This window comes from Macaca thibetana, chromosome 10 (assembly GCF_024542745.1).
Source record: "Macaca thibetana thibetana isolate TM-01 chromosome 10, ASM2454274v1, whole genome shotgun sequence".
NCBI classification, from domain to species: Eukaryota; Metazoa; Chordata; class Mammalia; order Primates; family Cercopithecidae; genus Macaca; species Macaca thibetana.
In genome coordinates this window covers 11,860,031-11,881,600 of record NC_065587.1, presented here as the reverse complement: position 1 = coordinate 11,881,600, position 21,570 = coordinate 11,860,031, and the positions used below count along the sequence as shown (strand labels likewise).

The 21,570-nt window shown below is 51.9% G+C and overlaps 1 protein-coding gene across 8 annotated transcripts in view; it reads left to right on the top strand.

Annotated features, from left to right (window-relative positions):
* The window catches only part of LOC126963734 (DNA dC->dU-editing enzyme APOBEC-3G), a 105,490-nt gene that overhangs the window by 45,972 nt on the left and 37,948 nt on the right, over positions 1 to 21,570 (top strand). For 2 of the 8 annotated variants that reach the window (XM_050806297.1, XM_050806304.1), the window contains exons 6-7: positions 1,284 to 1,563; positions 1,787 to 2,181. The exons of 1 other annotated variant lie outside the window; for it this stretch is intronic. In XM_050806297.1, the coding sequence (XP_050662254.1) occupies positions 1,284 to 1,563; positions 1,787 to 1,905 (399 nt within the window). In that variant the 3' untranslated portion in view covers positions 1,906 to 2,181. Of the gene's footprint in view, positions 1 to 1,283; positions 1,564 to 1,786; positions 2,222 to 10,462; positions 10,807 to 11,117; positions 11,211 to 13,406; positions 13,561 to 15,440; positions 15,721 to 15,927; positions 16,043 to 20,240; positions 20,398 to 21,570 lie in introns of those variants that run through there. 5 more of the 8 variants (XM_050806305.1, XM_050806302.1, XM_050806293.1 and 2 more) reach the window with 5 other exon arrangements.

Sequence of the window (21,570 nt, the reverse complement as noted above, 5' to 3'; positions counted from 1 at the left end):
GATTTCAACATATACTTAATATAAAATGCCTCATGAGGGAGTTAAAGTTTGTCTATTCTCACAATGAGATTTTGAAATGAGCTGTGTATTGTTCACAGGCCAATGTTTCTAATCAGAGCCCCATTTCAAGTGCTCAGTAGCCCCTTTGGCCAACCTTCAACTCCATGAGCAATGCTGGTCCAGTGAGCTCCATAGCAGAAGGCAGACAGGGAACAAGACAGACCCCACACGGCCAGGCCACAGCAGGGGCTGAGGATGCCTGGTTAGTGGATTCCTGGGGGAAAGGATGCCAGAATTTACGCTTGAGGGCATGATGAAACAGGGAAAGACTCGATAAAATAAAGAAGGAAGGGGCCGAGCCCAGTGGCTCACGCCTGTAATCCCAGCACTTTGGGAGGCCGAGGCCGGCGGATCATGAGGTCAGGAGTTTGAGACCAGCCTGGCTAACATGGTGAAACCCCATCTCTACTAATACTATAAAAATTAGCCAGGCATGGTGGTGGACGCCTGTAGTCCCAGCTGCTCGGGAGGCTGAGGCAGGAGAACTGCTTGAACCCAGGAAGTGGAGGCTGCAGTGAACTGAGATTGCGCCACTGCACTCCAGCCTGAGCGACAGAGTGAGAGTCTGTCTCAAAAAAAAAAAAAAAAAAAAAAAAAAAAAAAAAAAAAAAACCCAGGAGGTAGAACTTGCAATGAGCTGAAATCACGCCACTGCTCTCCCGCCTGCATGACAGAGCAAGGCTCCATCTTGTAAAAAATAAAAACAAAAAAATAAAAAGGAAGGAGAAGAATGGAATAAGGGAAACTCAATGAATAAAACGCCCTGGGGCCTACTATGTACCCAGAAAAATGAAAAGTAAAGAAATAAAATAAGGTCGTGCGTGTGGTTTATGCTCATAGTCCTAGAAATTTGGTAGGCTGAGGCAGGAGTATCGCTTGAGCCCAAGAGTTCAAGAACAGCCAAGGCAACATGGCAAAACTCTGTCTCCACAAAAATTACAAAAACAAATTTAGACAGGCGTGGCAGCACACACCTGCAACCTCAGCTAATCGGGAGGCTGAGGTGGGAAGATTCCTTGTGCTTGGGAGGTCGAGGCTGCAGTCAGTCCAGATGGCACCACTGCACCCCAGCCTGGGCAACAGAGAGAGACCATGTCCCAAAAATAAATAAATAAGGAAACGCCCTGGGGCTCCAGGCCCGCCCTCTACTCCCATCGCCCCACCCCTGCACTCCCCTGCTCCTGGTCTGAGCTCCCCCTGCTCTCCTCCTCCTCCTTCCCCAGGTTGATCCTGAGACCCATTGTCATGCAGAAAGGTGCTTCCTCTCTTGGTTCTGCGACAACACACTGTCTCCTAAGAAAAACTACTGGGTCACCTGGTACATATCTTGGAGCCCTTGTCCAGAGTGTGCAGGGGAGGTGGCCGAGTTCCTGGCCACGCACAGCAACGTGAAGCTCACCATCTATACCGCCCGCCTCTACTACTTCTGGGATACAGATTACCAGGAGGGGCTCCGCAGCCTGAGTGAGGAAGGGGCCTCCATGGAGATCATGGGCTACGAAGGTGAGATGTGGGGGGCTGAGGAGAGCAGGTGCGGGAGGGACAGCATGAGGGGCAGGTGGGGCTGCAATGCCGAGGGGCGGGACAGTGTCCCCGGGAAGCCTGCAGGGATGGGGCCAGCGTCCACTGTAACTGGCAGTCAGGAAACCTGGCCTGGGAGGGGAGGGACCAGGGCCTGGAGAGAGGCCTGCTGGGTCCTCACTGCTTTCTCCTCGTTTTTTCTCAGATTTTAAATATTGTTGGGAAAACTTTGTGTGCGATGATGGTGAGCCATTCGAGCCTTGGAAGGGAATAAACACCAACTTTCGATTTCTGGAAAGACGCCTATGGAAGATTCTTCAGTGAGGGGTCTCCCCGGGCCTCATGGTCTGTCTCCTCTAGCCTCCTGCTCATGCTACGTGGGCCTCCCCTCCACCCTGGACCAGCTCTGCTTTTGCCTGGTCATCCTGAGCCCCTCCTGCCCTCAGGGCCATTCCACTGTGCTCCCCTGCCTCACCGCCTCCTCCCCGCTCTCCCAGGCTCTTCCTTCAGAGGCCCCTTTCTGCTTCTATGGCTACCCATCCACCTCCCCAGTCCTGTTTCCCCAGCCTGGGTGCTCCTAACCTGCCTCTTCCCATCTCCCCAACATAATTAAAAAAAAAAATTTTTTTTTTTTTTTTTTTTTTTTGAGACGGAGTTTCGCTCTGTCACCCAGACTGGAGTGCAATGGCTGAATCTCCGGCTCACTGCAAACTCCACCTAGCTGGTTCAAGTGATTCTCCTGCCTCAGCCTCTGAGTAGCTGGGATAACAGGTGCCTGCCACCACGTCCAGCTCATTTTTTTTTTTTTTTTTGTATTTTTAATAGTGACTGCATTTCACCACATTGGCCAGACTGGTCTTGAACTCCTGACCTCAGGTGATCTGCCCATCTCTGCCTCCCAAAGTGCTGGGGTTACAGGCGTGAGCCACCCCACCCGGCTACATAACCAAATCTTATTAAACTCAGTCTAGGCTGGCCGCAGTGACTCATGCCTTTGGCAGGCAGAGTTGGGAGAATTGCTTGAGCCCAGGAATTTGACACCAGCCTGGGCCACATGCCAAAGCCCCATCTCTACAAAAGAAATACAGAAAAAAAAAAAGCTAGGTGTGGTTCCATGCACCTGTAGTTTAAGCTACTTGGGAGGCTGAAGTGGGAGGATTGCTTGAGCCCTGGAGGTGGAGGCTGGAGTGAACTGAGATCACACCACAGAACTCCAGTCTCAGCAACAGATTGAGACCCCATCTGAAAATAAATCAATAAATAAACTCAACCTAAATGGGTATGAATATATGCAAATTGAATATCAGAAGTTTTGAGAAACATCCTTTGTAAATTTCATCCTACGAATTGGGTCATTCATGTCCTGCCCAGCTAAAACAGAGGCCAGGAGCCAGGGAGGAAAAGCAGTCAGGCCACACACCCTTGCTCCCAAAATGGACTTCTGTGCAAGCCTGACTGCTGAAACTGTGCGTTGTACCCTGAAACCAGCTTTATCCATAGCTTCTGCGATAAATGGCTCGAAGTCTTGGACTCCTTGCTCCAAAAGCAGCGACTCAGCAATGGAACCTCCCAGCTCCCAACCTTTCCTAGTGCCCACGGGCTTTCCCAAAGGGCAAGAGAACGTTTCCCCTTTTTTTTTTTTTTTTTTGAAATGGTGTCTCGCCCTGTCACCCAGCCTGGAGTGCAATGGCGCAGTCTCGGCTCACTGCAACCTCTGCCTCCCTTGTTCAAGTGATTCTCCTGTCTCAGCCTCCCGAGTAACTGGGATTACAGGTGCGCACCATCATGCTGGGCGTATTTTTAGTCTCGGGTTCACTGCCCAGGCCAGTCTGCGAAGTCTTGCTCTGTCACCCAGGTTCAACTGATTCTCTGTCGCCCAGGTTCAAGCTCTCCTACCTCAGCCTCCCGAGTAACTGGGATTACATGTGCATGCCACCACACCTGGCTAATTTTTGTGTTTTTAGTAGAGATGGGGTTTCAGCATTTTGGCCAGGCTGGTCTTGAACTCCTCACCTGGTGATCCAGCCGTCTTGGACACCCAAAGTGCTGGGATTACAGGTGTGAGCCACCAGGCCTGGCTTAGGCTGGTCTTAATGTCCTGACCTCAGGTGATCCGCCCTCCTTGGCCTCCCAAATTGCTGGGATTGCTGGTATGAGCCACAGCGCCTAGCCCATTTCTCCTTTTCATAAAACGTGTTGCCGTCTCTTTGTTCTCCGGCAACCTCCGGTGAACACCACCCGGACTGCGTGTATGTCCCAAATTACAATTATTTCTTTGCAAATGAAATGTGAGATTTAGAGGCTCTTCTCCACACTTTAAATTTGACTTGACATTTTCAAGGCAGATGTAAGTTATTAGACAATGATTCTATAAAAATGACCCTTCATGCTCTGGCCTCCATAGAAGATGCCCCGGGCCAGGTGTCCACATGGCAGGCATTTATTTTCTCGCAGATCTGGAGGCTGCAGGTCCTAGTTTGAGGGGTGGGTGGGGTTGTTTGCTCTGAGGCTGCTCCTCCTTCTGGCTGTGTCCTCTGTGGCCTTTCCTCTGTGCACCTGCACCACTGGGGTCTCTCTGCCTCCAAATATCATCTTTTTTTTTTTTTTTTTTTTTTAAACTGAGTTTTACTCTTGTTGCCCTGGCTGGAGTGCAATGGCACAATCTTGGCTCACTGCAACCTCCACCTTCAGGGTTCAAGCGATTCTCGTGCCTCAGCCTCCTGAGTAGCTGGGAGTACAGGTATGCACCACCACGCCTGGCTAATTTTGTAGTTTTGGTAGGAAAGGGGGTTTCTCCATTTTTCTCAGGCTCGTCTCGAACTCGTGAGCTTAGGTGATCCACCCTCCCCGGCCTCCCAAAGTGCTGGGATTACAGGTATGAGCCACCGTACCTGATCTTTTTTTTTTTTTTTTGAGACGGAGTTTTACTCTGTTGCCCAGGTTGGAGTGCAATGGCACGATCACTGCTCACTGCAGCCTCCACCTCCCAGGTTCAAGCAATTCTCCTGCCTCATCCTCCTGAGTCGCTGGGATTACAGGCGCCCCGAACCACTCTCCACTAATTCTTGTATTTTTAAGTAGAGATGGGGTTTCACCATGTTGGCCAGGCTGGTGTCAAATTCCTGACTGCCCACCTCGGCCTCCCAAAGTGCTGAGATTAAAGGCAAGAGCCACAGCACCCAGCGGACCTCCTCCTTTATGGACACCAGCCAAGTGAATTTGTGCCCACAGTAGAGGTCTCATTTAAATTAATCATCTCAGCCGGGCATGGTGGCTCATGCCTACATGTAATCCTACCACTTTGGGAGGCCGAGGCCAGCGGATCACTTGAGGTCAGGAGTTTGAAACAAGCCTGGTCAACATGGTGAAACCCCGTCTCTACTAAAAATGCAAAAAATTAGCTGGGTGTGGTAGTGGACGCCTGTAATCTCAGCTACTCGGGAGGCTGAGGCCGGAGAATCGCTGGAACCTGGAAGGCAGAGGTTGCAGTGAGCCGAGATCGCGCCATTGCACTCCAACCTGGAAGACAGAGTGAGACTGCATATAAAAAAAAAAAAAAAAAAAAAATTAATTAATTAATTTGGGTTGGGTGTGGTGGCGCACGCCTGTAATCCTAGCACTTTGCGAGGCCAAGGTGGCGGAGGTGGAGGTCAGCCTGGCCAACATGGTGAAACCCCATCTCTACTGAAATTCCAAAAGTAGTTGGGTGTGGTGGTGGACACCTGTAATCCCAGCAACTCCGGAGGCTGAGGCTTGAATCACTTGAACCAGGGAGGCACAGGTTGCAGTGAGCCGAGATGGTGCCACTGCACTCCAGCTTGGGAGACAGAGTAAGACTCCGTCTCCAAAAAAATTAATTAATTAATTAATCAATCAATCATCTGTTGAAAAGGACCTGTCTCCAAATACAAGCACACATTGAGGTAGAGGGGTTAGGGCTTCAATATACTGATTTTTGGGAGAAACAGGGCAACACGGCAACAAGCTGCAGTCATTGTGGGTGGGCCTGAGTGGGGTGTGCAGGGGTTCCTGTCCTGTGTGTCTGTCTCCCAGGGGAGTCTCGACCTGACCCTCACAGCCCCTCCACCCAGATCTTCCTTGGTGCTCCACCCAGCCCACCCTCCTGCACCCAAGAGCACCCAGCCCTCCCTCCTGCTCATGCCCCTCCTTTGTCAAATCCCTCCCAACAGAGCACCAATGGGCTAGGACACAGCCTAGGGAACGTGAAAGAGAAAGAGCCAAGAAAACTTGATCAGTGATCAAGTTGGTGTTTAAGTAAGATTTTCAATAAAAAGTAGAATTGGGTACCACATGGAGGCTTGAGATGCCCAGAGCTTATCGAGAAAGCAGAACAGAAAGTAGAAGGGCAACCAGGAACCAGAGGGGCTAGAGAACCGGAAGCTCGAGCCCTCAGAGGAGACAGGGAGTAGGCACCTGGGTCTTGGGCCTGTCCACGAAAAGAGTCAGACTCTGTAAAATATTTGAAGAGATGTGTTCTGAGCCAAATACCAGTGACCATGGGCCGTGACACAGCGCTCAGGAGGCCCTGAGAACATGTATCCAAGGTGTTAGGGGTGCGGCATGACTCCCCAGACCCCTTAGATAAGAATTTGTTTTTTTTTTTTTTTTTTTTTGAGACGGAGTCTTGCTCTGTAGCCCGGGCTGGAGTGCAGTGGCCGGATCTCAGCTCACTGCAAGCTCCGCCTCCCGGGTTTACGCCATTCTCCTGCCTCAGCCTCCGGAGTAGCTGGGACCACAGGCGCCCACCACCTCGCCCGGCTAGTTTTTTGTATTTTTAGTAGAGACGGGGTTTCACAGTGTTAGCCAGGATGGTCTCGATCTCCTGACCTCGTGATCCGCCCGTCTCGGCCTCCCAAAGTGCTGGGATTACAGGCTTGAGCCACCGCGCCCGGCCAAGAATTTGGTTTTATATATTTTAGAGAAGCATGAGATATCCATCAAATACGTTTAAGAAATACAGAAGCTGGGCGCGGTGACCCATGCCTGTAATCCCAGCACTTTGGGAGGCCAAGGCAGGTGGATCACGAGGTCAGGAGTTCAAGACCAGCCTGGCCAACATGGTGAAACCCCATCTCTACTAAAAATACAAAAAATTAGTTAGGTGTGGTGGCGGGCACATTTAATCCCAGCTCCTTGGGAGACTGAGGCAGGAGAATCACTTGAACCCAGGAGGCAGAGGTTGCAGTGAGCCAAGACCACGCCACTGTATTCCAGTCTGGGTGACAGAGCAAGACTCCGTCTCAAAATAAAGAAAAGAAAAGAAATACATTGGTTTGGTCCAGAAAGGTTGTACAACTCAAAGTGAGGGGAGGAGGGCTGGGGCTCTTCCAGGCTACAGATAAATTGAAACATTTTCTGGTTGACGATTGGGTGAGTTTGTCTAGAGACCTGGCATCCACAGAAAGGAAATGTTCAGGTTAAGATAAAAGACTGTGGAGACCAAGGTTCTTTTGAAGTCTCATAGTGGCTGCCCTTAGAGACAATAGATGACAAATGTTTCCCATTCAGGTCTTTAAAAGGTGCAATTAATTAATCTGTTTAGGACTGGGAGGGCCTAGAAGAAAAGATCCAGCTATATTAATAGAGATTCTTTACAGATGCAAACTTTCCCCCACGAAGGACAACTTTGCAGGGCCTTTTCACAATATGGCAAAGAAACATGTTTTGGGGTAAAATATTTTGTCTTTTTTCTTTGTCACATAATGTTGTGCCTGAGTCAGATTGGAAAGTAACTCACAATATACAGGGTTAAATAAAACCCATCTGTGCCAGGCACGGTGGTTCATGTCTGTAATCCCAGGACTTTGGGAGGCTGAGGCGGGTGGATCACCTGAGGTCAGGAGTTTGAGACCAGCCTGGCCAACATGGTGAAACCCTGTCTCGACTAAAAATACAAAAATTAGCCAGGCGTGGTGGCGGGCACCTATAATGACAGCTACTTGGGAGGCTGAGACAGGAGAATTGCTTGAACCCGGGAGGCGGAGGTTGCAGTGAGCCGAGACCGCACCATTGCACTCCAGCCTGGGCAAGAAGAGCAAAACTTGGCCTCAATTAAAATACAATACAATAAAATAAAAATAGAACCCCTCTGACGAGGATGTGTGGTTTGTAAGGCATGAGTCCCCAGATCCCTTAGATAGGATTCTGGGCAAGATTAAATACAAACAAATCAGAGCTTAGTCTTCAGGCCTATGAAGTAAAACTAAAATCTTTGGCCCCCCCGATCCCCCCACTAGCTTTGGTCCCTAGTGGCCAAGGGTATCTCAGAAAAACCTTAAAACTGAGTTCCCGGGTGTGATGGGAGGGAAGGTCAGGCACACCTCATTATCACCCCGCCCTTTTGCAGTTGAGAAAAAACTGACCAGCGGTAATGTTAAAACAGAATCGTAAGACGGGCAGAACCAGAACAGACTCTTCATGGCAATAAGATACCAAATCACAACCAGGACCTCAGGCCGTGCCAGGCAAGGGTGAGGTCACACAGCCCACACTTCAACAGTAAACTCTGTTCTGCCTGCCACAGAGTTTTTCTTTTGCTCTAACAGCTAAACAAGCACTGCCTCCAGATAAAGATGAAAACAATCACAGCTCATCCAGCGTCCTGTCACGGAGCCACAGAGCCCCTGCTCCACAGCCCTCATTCCTGCTTTCCCTGCACAAGACACTGATTTCAGTGACTTTCTCCAGATCAGAAGACCATGGACCACAGACCATGGATCACGGACTGGTTCTGCGTGGTTTACAGACCTGGAAAATCTCGATGCCTCTATGTCCTGAAAGGACCTTTTGACATACAGGCTTAATTGTGGTACATTTAAATGTTGTCTCCACCGCAATGTGAGGAGGGATTATACGGTGGCTTTTTTTTTTTTTTTTTTTTTTTTAGATTTTTGTTTGTTTGTTTTGTTCGTTTTTTTGTTTTTTGTTTTGAGATAGACTCTCACTCTGTCTCCCAGGCTGGAGGACAGTGGCGCGATCTCGGCTCACTGCAACCTCCACCTCCCAGGTTCAAGTGATTCTCCTGCCTCAGCCTCCCGAGTAGCTGGAATTACAGGCACCCGCCACCAGGCCTGGCTAATTTTTATAGTTTTAATAGAGACGAGGTCTTACCATATTGGCCAGATTGGTCTTGAACTCCTGACTGTCACGGGCTTAGTGTAAGCAATAAGGCCGTTTATTCACTTGGGTATAAGACAGCTGAGTCCGAAAAGAGAGACAGTGAAGGGAAATAGGACAGGGGCAGCTTTATAGGACTTGGGTAGGCAGCGGAAAGTTACAGTCGAAGGTGGTCATTTGTTGTCAGCAGGGGAGGGGGTCACCAGGTGCATGGTGGGGAGACCATGAGACCCATTGTCCAGGAGAAGTGTCATAAGGTCGATTGATCAGTTGGGCAGGGCAGGAGCAAGTCATAACGGTGGAACATCTCAAGGTTGGTTAATCAGTTAAGGCAGAAACTGGCTGTTTCACTTCTTTCGTGGTTTTTCGACTGCTCCAGACTTCTTGGCTGCTGCAGGTCGTCTGGATGTATATGTGCTGTTCACAGGGGTTACAATGGCTTAGCTCCGGCTCAGAGGCCTGACACTGACCTCAGATGATCCACCTGCCTCAGCCTCCCAAAGTGCTGGGATTACAGGCGTGAGCCACCGTGCCCGCCCGGGATCATATGTTACACACATGTTTGTTCAATAAGCACGGACTGCAGCCACCTACATGAATATTCATAGCTCCTCCTGTAGCCTGTTGAATATGTATGTTTTGCCAACCCCTTCAGCATAAAGCTCCTGCCCCAACCCCTCCTGCTTCTAAATGTCTGTCTCTGGTGTTTCCCAGAGGCTGTTCTTCCCAGGCTGTGGGATGGCCACCTGCAGGTCACTCTTAACAAGAACTAAAGTCTCCTTTCCAAATTTATACACTGTGGCCAGGCGCGGTGGCTCACGTCTGTAATCCCAGCACTTTGGTAGGCCGAGGTGTGTGGATCTCCTCAGACTGGGAGTTCAAGACCAGCTGAACAATATGGAGAAACCCTGTCTCTACTAAAAACACAAAAATTACCAGGCATAATGGTGGGCGCCTGTAAGCCTGACCAACAAGGAGAAACACCGTCTCTACTAAGAATACAAAAATTAGCCAGGCATAGGGATGGCGGTCTGTAATCCCAATTACATGGGAGGCTGAGGCAAGAGAATCGCTTCAACCTGGCAGGCGGAGGTTGCGGTGAGCTGAGATCATGCCACTGCACTCCAGCATGGGTAAACAGAACAAGACTCCATCTCAAAAAACAAACAAACAAACAAAACAACCACAAAAAACAAAAGCAAGCAAATACAAATCCAAACGTATACTTTGTGTAATTTTTAGGTCTCTGCACCATGGGAGGACACTACCAGGGGAAGGGAGCTGTGAGATCCACAGGGAGGCTCCAGACATGCTGGCCTGGGACACCAGCCGCTGCCCTTCCATGGCATGGGGACAAGAGGAGGCCAGAGCTCAGCCTACCAGGGAGCAACTCCGGGCAGGAGATGGGGAAGAAGGAGAAGCAGGAAGGAAAGAGCTCAGTGCGGGGACGCACATGGCATCCTGGTGGGACATCTGAGGCCCACACCCACCTGCTGTCCCTCCCTCCCATGGTGGCCTCCGAGTGTGAAGGCCTGGGGGGAGGCAGACGCCATGCCCTTCACTCTTCCTCCCTGTCCCCGTGGCTGCTGGGTGGAGACCATCTCTGGGACGACCCCTGAGGGCAGGATCCAGGAGTCCCTGCAGAGGCATTAGCCTGTCTGTCTTGAGGGTGGAGAGGCGGCTCCAACTGGGCGGGACCACCAGGGGAGGAGCTTGTGCTCTGCTGGCTCAGCCTGGTGTGGACCCACCTCCCAGTCTCTGGCTGCAAAGACTTTCTCTTTCCCTTTGCAGTTTCCTTGGGTCCTGCCACAGAGAGCAGCCTGTCTTTATCAGAGATCCCTCTGCCAGGGGGAGGACCCCAGAGAAAAACAGAAAGAGGATGAGAGCCTGAGGAAGATAAAGCATCCCAGGGCCTCCCACTCCAGCGCCAGAGCAGGAAGAGGCAGGGGCCATGACTACGAGACCCTGGGAGGTCACTTTAAGGAGGGCTGTCCTAAAACCAGGAGCCTGTAGCAGAAAGTGAAACCCTCCTGCTCCAGACAAAGATCATAGTCGGGACTGGCCAGCCAAGATGCAGCCTCAGTACAGGTACCGCTGCCTGCTCGACCCGCTGGGCCTCTCTGCTGCCCCTTCCTGCCTGGTGGCCCTGCTGGGCCTCAACCTTGGTCCCCCACTCCCCTGCCCCAGCCCCAGCCCTGGGATCCCTCCCTTCTGACTCCCCTGCCCCCGCCACTCCCAGCCAGGCTCTTTGTCCTGCTCTGTGGTCGCCCCACTGCTACTTCTGAATGGGCCGCCTCCTCCACCTGCCCCAGCCCAGGCCCCCTACTGAGACTCTCCCCCAAAAGTCATGGCAGGGCTGGTGCTCCCTGCTCTGGGAGGGTGCTCCCTCTGTGTGCTTCCTGCCATTCCTGAACTCTGGAACTGGGAGAATTGAACCAAAGGATGATGGGAGCAATGTGGAATTTTGTTCACAGAGCTTCGATGGATTTTCTGTAAGATTTACTTTGCTTTATTTTTTTTTTTTTTTTTTTTTTTGAGACGGAGTCTCGCTCTGTAGCCCAGGCTGGAGTGCAGTGGCCGGATCTCAGCTCACTGCAAGCTCCGCCTCCCGGGTTCACGCCATTCTCCGGCCTCAGCCTCCCGAGTAGCTGGGACTACAGGCGCCCGCCACCTCGCCCGGCTAGTTTTTTGTATTTCTTAGTAGAGACGGGGTTTCACCGTGTTATCCAGGATGGTCTCGATCTCCTGACCTCGTGATCCACCCGTCTCGGCCTCCCAAAGTGCTGGGATTACAGGCTTGAGCCACCGCGCCCAGCCGCTACTTTGCTTTATTTTTTTATTTTTTTTTTTTTTTGAGACGGAGTCTCACGCTGTTGCCCAGGCTGGAGTGCAGTGGCGCGATCTCGGCTCACTGCAAGCTCCGCCTCCCGGGTTCCCGCCATTCTCCTGCCTCAGCCTCCTGAGTAGCTGGGACTACAGGCGCCCGCCACCGCGCCCGGCTAATTTTTTGTATTTTTAGTAGAGACGGGGTTTCACTGTGGTCTCGATCTCCTGACCTTGTGATCCGCCCGCCTCGGCCTCCCAAAGTGCTGGAATTACAGGCTTGAGCCACCGCGCCCGGCCTACTTTGCTTTAAATACCAAGTCTTAGGAGAGGGTGTGGGGAGGGAATGGTCTCTGAAGCACAAGATAAATCATGTTTTCCAAAGATGTCTCCACTGTGGGCAGAGGAGGATGCAGATGACCCCAAACACACACTCTTCCTCTACGATCAGCATTCACCATTTATAATGACACCAGTAACATGGAATATAGTGACTGGGCACGGTGGCTCAAGCCTGTCATCCCAGCACTTTGGGAAGCCGAGTCAGGCGGATCGCCTGAGGTCGGGAGTTTGAGAGCAGCCTGACAAACATGGATAAACCCTGTCTCTACTAGAAATATATAATTAACCAGGTGCAGTGGCGGGTGCCTGTAATCCCAGCTACTCTGGAGGCTGAGACAGGATAATCGCTTGAACCCAGGAGGCGGAGGTTGCCGTGAGCCGAGATCGTGCCATTGCACTCCAGCCTGGGCAACAAGAGTGAAATTTAGTCTCAAAAGAAAACAAAAGCAAAAACAAAACAAAAAACATGGAATATATGGGGGAAAAAAGCCTCCATGATCAGGAGAAATGTTTTTATTTTAAAATTTAGTAAGAAGAGAGCCCGGTCCCCAATGACTCCCTCCTGCAGGGCCGGTGATACAGAGACTGGACAGGGCTTGTCTGATAAGAGGCCCAGCCCCATCCATCCCCAGCTCTGTGGCCTGGGCAGGTTACCCCACCTCTCTGCGCCTCTGGCCCCTCCTCTATAAGATGGGAAATGCCCCTGCAGGCCTAGGGCAGCCTCACATGAGTTCAAACCCACGCAGCACTTAGAAGAGTAGCCTGGGCCTCAGAATTCAGTTCTACCGTGATTTAAAAATAGTAATATACTAAGGTGAAATGTCAGGAAGGAACTGGCTGAAAGGTTAAAATCTATGATTTTTTAAAAAAATATTATTATTTAAAAATATTTTTTTTAATCTTTTTTTTTTTTTTTGAGATGAATTTTCACTCTTGTTGCCCAGGCTGGAGTGTAATGGCACGATCTCGGCTCACTATAACCTCTGCCTCCCACGTTCAAGTGATTCTCCTGCCTCAGCCTCCTGAGTGGCTGGGATTACACGCACCCGCCACCAGGCCTGGCTAATTTTTGTGTTTTTCGTAGAGACTGGGTGTCACCATGTTGATGAGACTGGTCTCAGACTCCTGACCTCAATGATCGGCCCACCTCGGCCTCCCAAAAAGCTGGGATTACAGTTATGAGCCATAAAGGCCAGCCAATAACTTTATTCTCTTTTGCATTTTACTAATGCGTTGGAGAGTAGGTGGGAGAAATACCGGGAGGGTGGGGAATGTACCCCTGGAATGACCAGAGCTGGGCCCTGAGCGGGAAGAGGTCACCCCGGTCCTGCCGCCCCTGCCAGCACCCCCTTTTCTTGCTCTCTCCCCGGTCTTCCTGCCTGGGAAGGAAACAGAAATTCTCAGGGCTGTGGAGAGATGGGGGAGGCCCAGAGCCGTCCAGGGAACTGTGTTTAGCGGACATCAGTGCGGAGGGCTCCTGGGAGCGCTCTCTGCATTGGCTGGTTTCTCTCTTGTGTCTTCAGAAACACAGTGGAGCGAATGTATCGAGGCACATTCTTCTACAACTTTAATAACAGACCCATCCTTTCTCGTCGGAATACCGTCTGGCTGTGCTACGAAGTGAAAACAAGGGGCCCCTCAATGCCCACTTGGGGCACAAAGATCTTTCGAGGCCAGGTACCACCCAGACTCCGATCACTTTACAGGCAGGAGCTAAGCCAGCTGGGAAAGCAAACCACGTACTGACGAGTGAAATGCCCGGCGGCGGGCTGTCCAGGGTGCCGTTCTCTCCCACACTTTCCAAGTCCGTGGCCCTGACCTTCCCGCTGGACCGTCCTGGGATCGGATCGTGGAGGGGGTTTGCCTCTGCACAAAAGGCCTTGTTTTTTTTTTGTTTTTGTTTTTTTTTTTGAGACAGAGTTTCTCTCTTGTTGCTCAGGCTGGAGTGCAATGACGCAATCTCAGCTCACTGCAACCTCTGACTCCTGGGTTCAAGCGATTCTGTTGCCTCAGACTCCCAAGTAGCTGGGATTACAGGCGCCCACCACCATGTGCGGGTAATTTTTTTTTTTTTTTTTTTGTATTATTAGTAGAGACCGGATTTTACCATGTTGGCCAGGTTGGTCTTGAACTCCAGACCTCAGGTGATCCACCTGCCTCGGCCTCCCAAAGTGTTGTGATTACAAGTGTGAGCCACAGTGCCGGCCTATTTTTAATATTTTATTCAATCCAATGTCGCTAACATTACTTCAAGATTATTTAACATAAAATTCTTGACAAGATAGTGAAGTTTCTTTTTCTTGTCATGCTGAGTCTTTGAAATGAGCCGTGTAAGCCATGCTAGCGGGGTGGCTGGCGCCTGTATCCCAGCACTTTCGGAGGCTGAGGCCAGTGGATCACCTGAGGTCAGATGTTCGAAAACCAGCATGGCCAACATGGTGAAATCCCGTCTCTACTAAAAATACAAAAAAATTAGCCAAGCGTGGTGGCAGTCACCTGTAATCCCAGCTACTTGGGAGGCTGAGGCAGGAGAATCGCTTGAACCCATGAGGCAGAGGTTATGGTGAGTTGAGATTGCATCATTGCACTCCAGCCTGGGCAACAAGAGTGAAACCATGTCTCAACAACAACAACAACAAAAAGAGAAATGAGTGGTGTATAATGTATTTTTCAGGTGCCCAGGTCTCTCATCAGAGCCCCATTTCAAGTGCTCAGTAACCCCCTTGCCCAGTGCCCCCCACCACATGGGAGAGCACAAGTCCAGTGGCTTCTCCAGCAGATGGCAGGGAGGGAACAAGGCAGACCCCAGAGGGCCAGGCCACAGCAGGGGCTGAGGATGCCTGGTGAATGGATGCCTGGGAGAATGGATGCCAGAATTCACGCACGAGGCCGTGAACAGGGCTGGGAAAACTCCCAAACAAAGGGAAGCACGTGTCTTGGTGCACCTTGTGATGCTTCAACAGCAGGACTGAGACGGAGACATTGACAATGAATAGAAATGTGCTGGCTCGAGTTCTGGACTCTGGGAAATCCACTGTCAAGGCACCAGCGACTTTCCAGGGCCTGCGAGCTGCACAGTCACGTGGGGGTGAAGGTTGTTGCCAGAAGGTCGGGGATGCTCCAGCCAGAGTGGCCTGGGATGTCGGGTCACTGCTGCTCCATGCCACGGGGACAAGAGGAAGCAGGAGTTTAATCTTACACACTGCCCCTCCAGCTAGTGGGCAAGAGACAGAAAGTGGGGCTAAAGTCGCCCTTGAATAACCACAGCAGTGGCACCCACAAAGGTGGAGTCCCCACAACCTCATAGCCGCTTGTATGTGCCACCTCTTAATGGTTAATGGTAATGGTTATGGTTAAGGCCATTACCATAGCAATTAACACTGAACATGAGCTTTGGAGCAGACAATCACTCAAACTAATTAGGGGGATGGAGGAAAGGAGCTTCAGTGGCAAGATCCCCTGGACTCCTGTCCTGGCCCCTCCTCCCACTGCCCCAACCCTGCCCTCTCCTCTTGCTCCCCCTCTCAGAGCATCCCCTGCCCCTGCTCCTCTCCCAGGTGTATTTCCAGCCTCAGTACCACGCAGAAATGTGCTTCCTCTCTTGGTTCTGTGGCAACCAGCTGCCTGCTTACAAGCGCTTCCAGATCACCTGGTTTGTATCCTGGACCCCCTGCCCAGACTGTGTGGCGAAGGTGGCCGAATTCCTAGCTGAGCACCCTAATGTCACCCTGACCATCTCTGCCGCCCGCCTCTACTACTACTGGGAAACAGATTATCGCAGGGCACTCTGCAGGCTGCGTCAGGCAGGGGCCCGAGTGAAGATCATGGACTATGAAGGTGAGAGGAGGAGGGGTCAGGGGAGTGTGAGCGGGAGGAACAGCATGAGAGATGGATGGATCTGCAATGCCATGGCTGGGGGCGTCCCAGGGCAACCTACAGGGGCAGGGCCAGGGCTGACCACAACTGACAGCCAGGAGAGCAGGCCTGGGAGGGCAGGACCAGGGTCAGGGGAGAGCCTGACTGCTTCCTGCCTCTTCATGTCAGAATTTGCATACTGCTGGGAAAACTTTGTGTACAATGAAGATCAGTCATTCATGCCTTGGGACAAATTCGATGACAATTATGCACTCCTGCACCGCAAGCTAAAGGAGATTCTCAGGTGAGGGTCTCCCTCTGGCCTCATGGTCTCTCTCCTCTCATCTCCTGCTCATCCTCCTGAGGCCTCCCCTGGCCAGGCCCTCCTGCCCTCCCTTCTGCCCACTGCCTGCCCTCATAGTTACACCCCCTCACCCCAACTCCTCGTGTTTCCTCCACCTCCCTGCCTCCTCCCTGCTTTCCTGGGCCCCTCCTGTGAGTGAGAGGCCCCTTTGGCCTCCAGAGTGACCTCCATCCACCCCCGAGGCTGCCCTCCCCACAGCCTGGGATCCCCAACCTGGCTCCTTCCATCTCCCTGGCATAACCGAAGTTGTCATAACACTGGACGTAAGTGGGTATGAATATTCACAAGCTCAACAGCCAGAAGCTTTGAGCAACATCCTTCAAGGCTGACCTGAGCCCTTGAGAAGGAGCCGCCACTGTGGGAACAGAGCTTCAGGCTTCGGCTGCCATAGAAGATGGCCTGGGCCGGGTGCCCACAGGGCCGGCATTTATTTTCTCACAGATCTGGAGGCTGCAAGTCCAGGGTGGAGGGGTGGGCGGGGCTGTGTCCTCTGCGGCCGCTCCTCCTGGCCCTGTCCTCTCTGGCCGTTCCTCTGTGCACCTGCAACCCTAGGGTCTATCTGCCTCTAAATGTCCTCCTTGTTTATGGTCCCCAGTCAGACAGGATTAGGGCCCACCCTAAGGACCATGAGTTAATTTAACCACCACTTTAGTGGACCTGTCTCCAAATACAGTTATCCTGTGAGGAGGTGGGATGAGGACTTCAACATATCAATGTTGGGAAGATACAATTTAGCCCATGACAACGACCCAGGGGGCTTTGGGTCAAGCTTGGGTGGTGTGTGCAGGGATCTCCGTTCTGTGTGTCTGTCTCCCAGGAGTCCTGTCCTGACCCTCACAGCACCTCCCTTCAGACCTTGCTGCACCCTGGGCCGCACCCCATGGCTTCCCCACCCAACAGCACGCAGCGCGGCCTCCTGCTCACACCCGTCACTTCTCAAATCCCCCCCACAGGATGGAGATGCAGAAAGAGCCAAACACTCAGTGATCAAGGTCCCATGTGAATAAATTTTTTTTTTTTTTTTTTTTGAGACAGCCTCTCCCTCAGTCGCCCAGGCTGGAGTGCTGTGGTGCGATCTCGGCTCACTGCAACCTCTGCTTCCCAGGTTCTAGCAATTCTCTTGTCTCAACCTCCCAAGTACCTGGGATTACAAGCACATGTCACCACACTGGCTAATATTTGTATCTTTAGTAGAGATGGGATTTTGCAATGTTGGCCAGGTGTTGAGTGAGATTTTACAAAAGCGTAGGCTTGGATAACGGGAGGCTTGAGATGCCAGGAACCTTCCAGGAAGCACAATAGAAAAAGGCAACCAGGGACCAGACAGGCCATAGAAAGAGATCATCTAAGGCCCTTGGGAGAGACGGGAACTAAGCACCTGGGTCTTAGACCGGAAGAGCAAACTGCAAGACAGGGTGGCCAGGGACACCAAGCTCTGCCCTTTCATCACATATAGACAAGAGCTCAGCCAGCCAGGGAACAACTCTAGGCAGGAGATGTGGAAGGAAGGAGCTCAGTGTGGGGGTACGCATGACATCCTGGTGGGACATCTGAGGCCCCCCCACCAGCTATTCCTCCCTCCAATGGTGGCCTTTGAGTGTGAGGGTATGGGGGGAGGCAGACACCTGCCCCTCACTCTCCCTCCCTACCACATAGCTGCTGGGTGGGGGGCGTCCCTGGGATGATTCCTGAGGGCAGGATCCAGGGGTCTCTCTGGAGGTCCTCCCATCCAGGTGAGAAAGCAGCCTGAAGTGAGGCTGGCACTCAGATGGGCCTGGGAGGTCACTCACAGCGCAGGTGCCTCCTGGAACAAGGGCCCTGGAAGATAGAAATAGAACCCAAGCCCAGGACTAACATCAGGGCCAGGACAAGCCTGCCAAGGAGGTTGCACATGAAGCCCCAGATCAGGGACCACTGTGCGCTCTGCCCGCGGGGCCTCTGCTGCCCCTTCCTGCCTGGTGGCCCTGCTGGACCTCAGCCCTGGCCTCCCCCTGCCCCAGCCCCAGCCCTAGGCTCTCTGCCCTCTGCTCTCTGCCCTCTTCTCTTTTGCTCCCACTCCCAGCCAGGCTCTTTGCCCTGCTATGTGGTCACCGGTCTGCAGCTTCTGAATGGGCCGCCTCCCCAACCTGCCCCAGCCCAGGCCCCCTGCTGAGACTCTCCCCAGAAAATCACCACTGGGCTGGTGCTCCCCACCCTGGGAGGGTGCTCCCTCTGTGTGCTTCCCACCATTCCTGAGCTCTGGAACTGGGAGAATTGAACCAAAGGATGATTGGAGCAATCCGGCATTTTGTTCTCAGCACTTTGATGAAATTTCTGTAATATTTACTTTGTTTCAACACAAAGTCTTAGGAGAGGGTGTGGGGGAGGGAATGGTCTCTGTACCAGAAAATATGTCATTTCTTCCAAAGATGCCTCCAGTGTGAGCAGAGGAGGATGCACATGACCCCAGACACAGGCTCCTCCTCCGTAAGCACCATTCACCTTTTAGAATGACACATGTAACCTGGAATGTAGGAAAAAATATGATGATCAGGAGTAATGCTCTTATTTTAAAGTTTAGTAAGAAGAGAACCCGGTTCCCGACAGCTCCCTGCTACAGGGCCTGTGATGCAGAGGCTGGACAGGACTGGCATGGAAAGGGGCCCCAGCTCCATCCATCCCCAGCTCTGTGGCCTGGGCAGGTTACCCTACCTCTCTGTGCCTCTGGCACTTCTGTAAAATAGGATGGCCCCTGCAGGCCTCAGGCACGTGCCATGAGCTCAGACATATGCAGCACTTACGAGAGTGGCCTGGACCTGCCAGGCACAGTGGCTTATGCCTGTCATCCCAGAACTTTGGGAGGCTGAGGTGGGCAGATCACGAGTTCAGGAGTTCAAGACCAGCCTGGCCAACATGATGAAAACCGGTTGCTACTAAACATACAAAAACTAGTGCTGGGCACGGTGGCTCACGCTTCTAATCCCAGCACTTTCGGAGGCCGAGGTGGGCAGATCACAAGGTCAGCAGTTCAAGACCATCCTGGCTAACATGGTAAAGCCCTATCTCTACTAAAAATAAAAAAAGTTGCCTGTAATCCCAGCACTTTGGGAGGCCGAGACGGGTGGATCACGAGGTCAGGAGATCGAGACCATCCTGGCTAACACGGTGAAACCCCGTCTCTACTAAAAAAAAATACAAAAAAATTAGCCGGGCGAGGTGGCGGGCGCCTGTAGTCCCAGCTACTTGGGAGGCTGAGGCAGGAGAATGGCGTGAACCCGGGAGGCGGAGCTTGCAGTGAGCCGAGATCGCGCCACTGCACTCCAGCCTGGGCAACAGAGCGAGACTCCGTCTCAAAAAAAAAAAAAAAAAAGTTAGCCGGACATGGTGGCATGTGCCTGTAGTCCCAGCTACTTGGGAGGCTGAGGCAGGAGAATCGCTTGAAACCAGGAGGCAGAGGTTGCAGTGAGCCGAGATTGCGCCACTCCTCTCCAGTCTGGTGAAAGAGTGAGACCCCATATAAAAATAAATAAATAAAAATACAAAAATCAGCCAGGCGTGGTGACACAAGTCTGTAATCCCAGCTACTCAGGAGGCTGAGGTGGGAGAATCACTTCAACGTGGGAGGTGCGGTGCAGTTTACAGTGAGCCGAGATCGCACCACTGCACTCCATCCTGGATGCCAGCGAGATTCTGTCTCAAAAAGGAAAAAAAAAAAAAAAAACGGAGAGTATTCGGTGTGATCCCAATGTAAAAATAATAATCATCATCGGACAGGTGAAATGTGAGGAAGGAATTGAGCTGAAATATTCAAGCAATTATTTGAGTTTGGAGAGTTTTATTGTCTGTTGCATTTTCCTAATGGGTTGGGAGATGTGTGGCAGAAAAACTGGGAGGTTGAGGGTGTCCCATTGGTAGCCCCAGAGCTGGGGTTCCAGCTGGGAGAGGTCACTCCGGCCCTGCTGCCCCTGCCAGTATCCCCTCCTCTTTCTCTCTCCGAATCATCCTGCCTGGGAAAGCAGCAGACATTCTCAGGGCTGCGGAGGGATGGGGGAGGCCCAGAGCCCAGGGCAGTCCAGGGAGTGATGTTCAGCGGGCATCAGCCCCCAGGACTCCGGGGGGGGCGTCTCTGCATTGGCGGGTTTCTCCCTTGTGCCCTCAGAAACCCGATGGAGGCAACGTATCCACAAATATTCTACTTCCACTTTAAAAACCTACGGAAAGCCTATGGTCGGAATGAAACCTGGCTGTGCTTCACCATGGAAATTATAAAGCAGCACTCAACTGTCTCCTGGGAGACGGGCGTCTTCCGAAACCAGGTAGCACCAAAGTCCTAGTTACACCCCAAATAGGAGCTAAGTAGCTGGGAATGCAGAAACCACAAGAAGTGATGTGCCTGGCGCGGGCTCTCCTGTGTGTACTTTCCTTTTACATTTCTTTTTTTCTTTTTCCTTTCTTTTTTCTTTCTTTCTTTTTTTTTTTTTTTTTTTTTTTTTTTTTTTTTTTTTTTTTTGGTTTTTTTTTTTTTTTTTTGGTTTTTTTTTTTTTTTTTTTTTTTTTTTTTGAGATGGAGTCTCGCTCTGTCGCCCAGGCTGGAGTGCAGTGGTGCAATCTTGGCTCACTGCAGCCTCTGCCTCTTGGGTTCAAGCGATTCTCCTGTCTCAGCCTCCTGAGTAGCTGGGATTACAGGTGCCCGCCACCACACCCGGCTAATTTTTATTGTATTTTTAGTAGAGACGGGGTTTCACCACAGTGGCCAGGCTGGTTTCGAACTCCTGACCGCACGGGATCCGCCCCCCTCGGCCTCCCAAAGTGCTAGGATTACAGGCATGAGCTACCGCGCCCAACCTCCTCCCACATTTTTAAGTCCGTGGCCCAGATCTTCCTCCCTGACTCTCCTGGGATCAGGTGGTGGAGGGGGTTTGTCTCTTCCCAAAAGGCCTTGCTTAGAGCCCAGCACCCTCACTCTTGACTTTCTTTCCCAAAATCTTGTCATGGAGCTGTGTGTCCGGAAGTCCTCGGGAAACAGCTGCTGTGGGAATCGGGGGCTGTGGTGTCCGGCACTGTGTCTGGGCCAGTCACTGCTGGGCTGGTGGGGCCGCCCCTGCCATTGCCCTGATTCCTTGATGTCAAGGACACATCATCACAGGATGGTGAACCCTTGCTCCTCACCACGCCGCCCCCACAGGGGCCACTGACCTCCCACCCACCCTGTCATGTTCCACCCACCCCTGCAGCCCCCACTGCCCAGGCAGGAGACTTTTCAGAGTGTGTTCGGGGAGGGAGCCGCCTGTGTTCTGGGCAGGCCTGGCCTACAGCAGTGCTGGCCTCGGAAACGCCCAGGACTCAGGAGTGAAGCACAAGTGAAGTCCCCACACGCTAAAAAGGCGGCAAGAACTGGTGGAAGACATTTTAATGTCTGCATTAGCTCAATTATCTCACATACGATTTCAACATATACTTAATATAAAATGTCTCACGAGGGAGTTAAA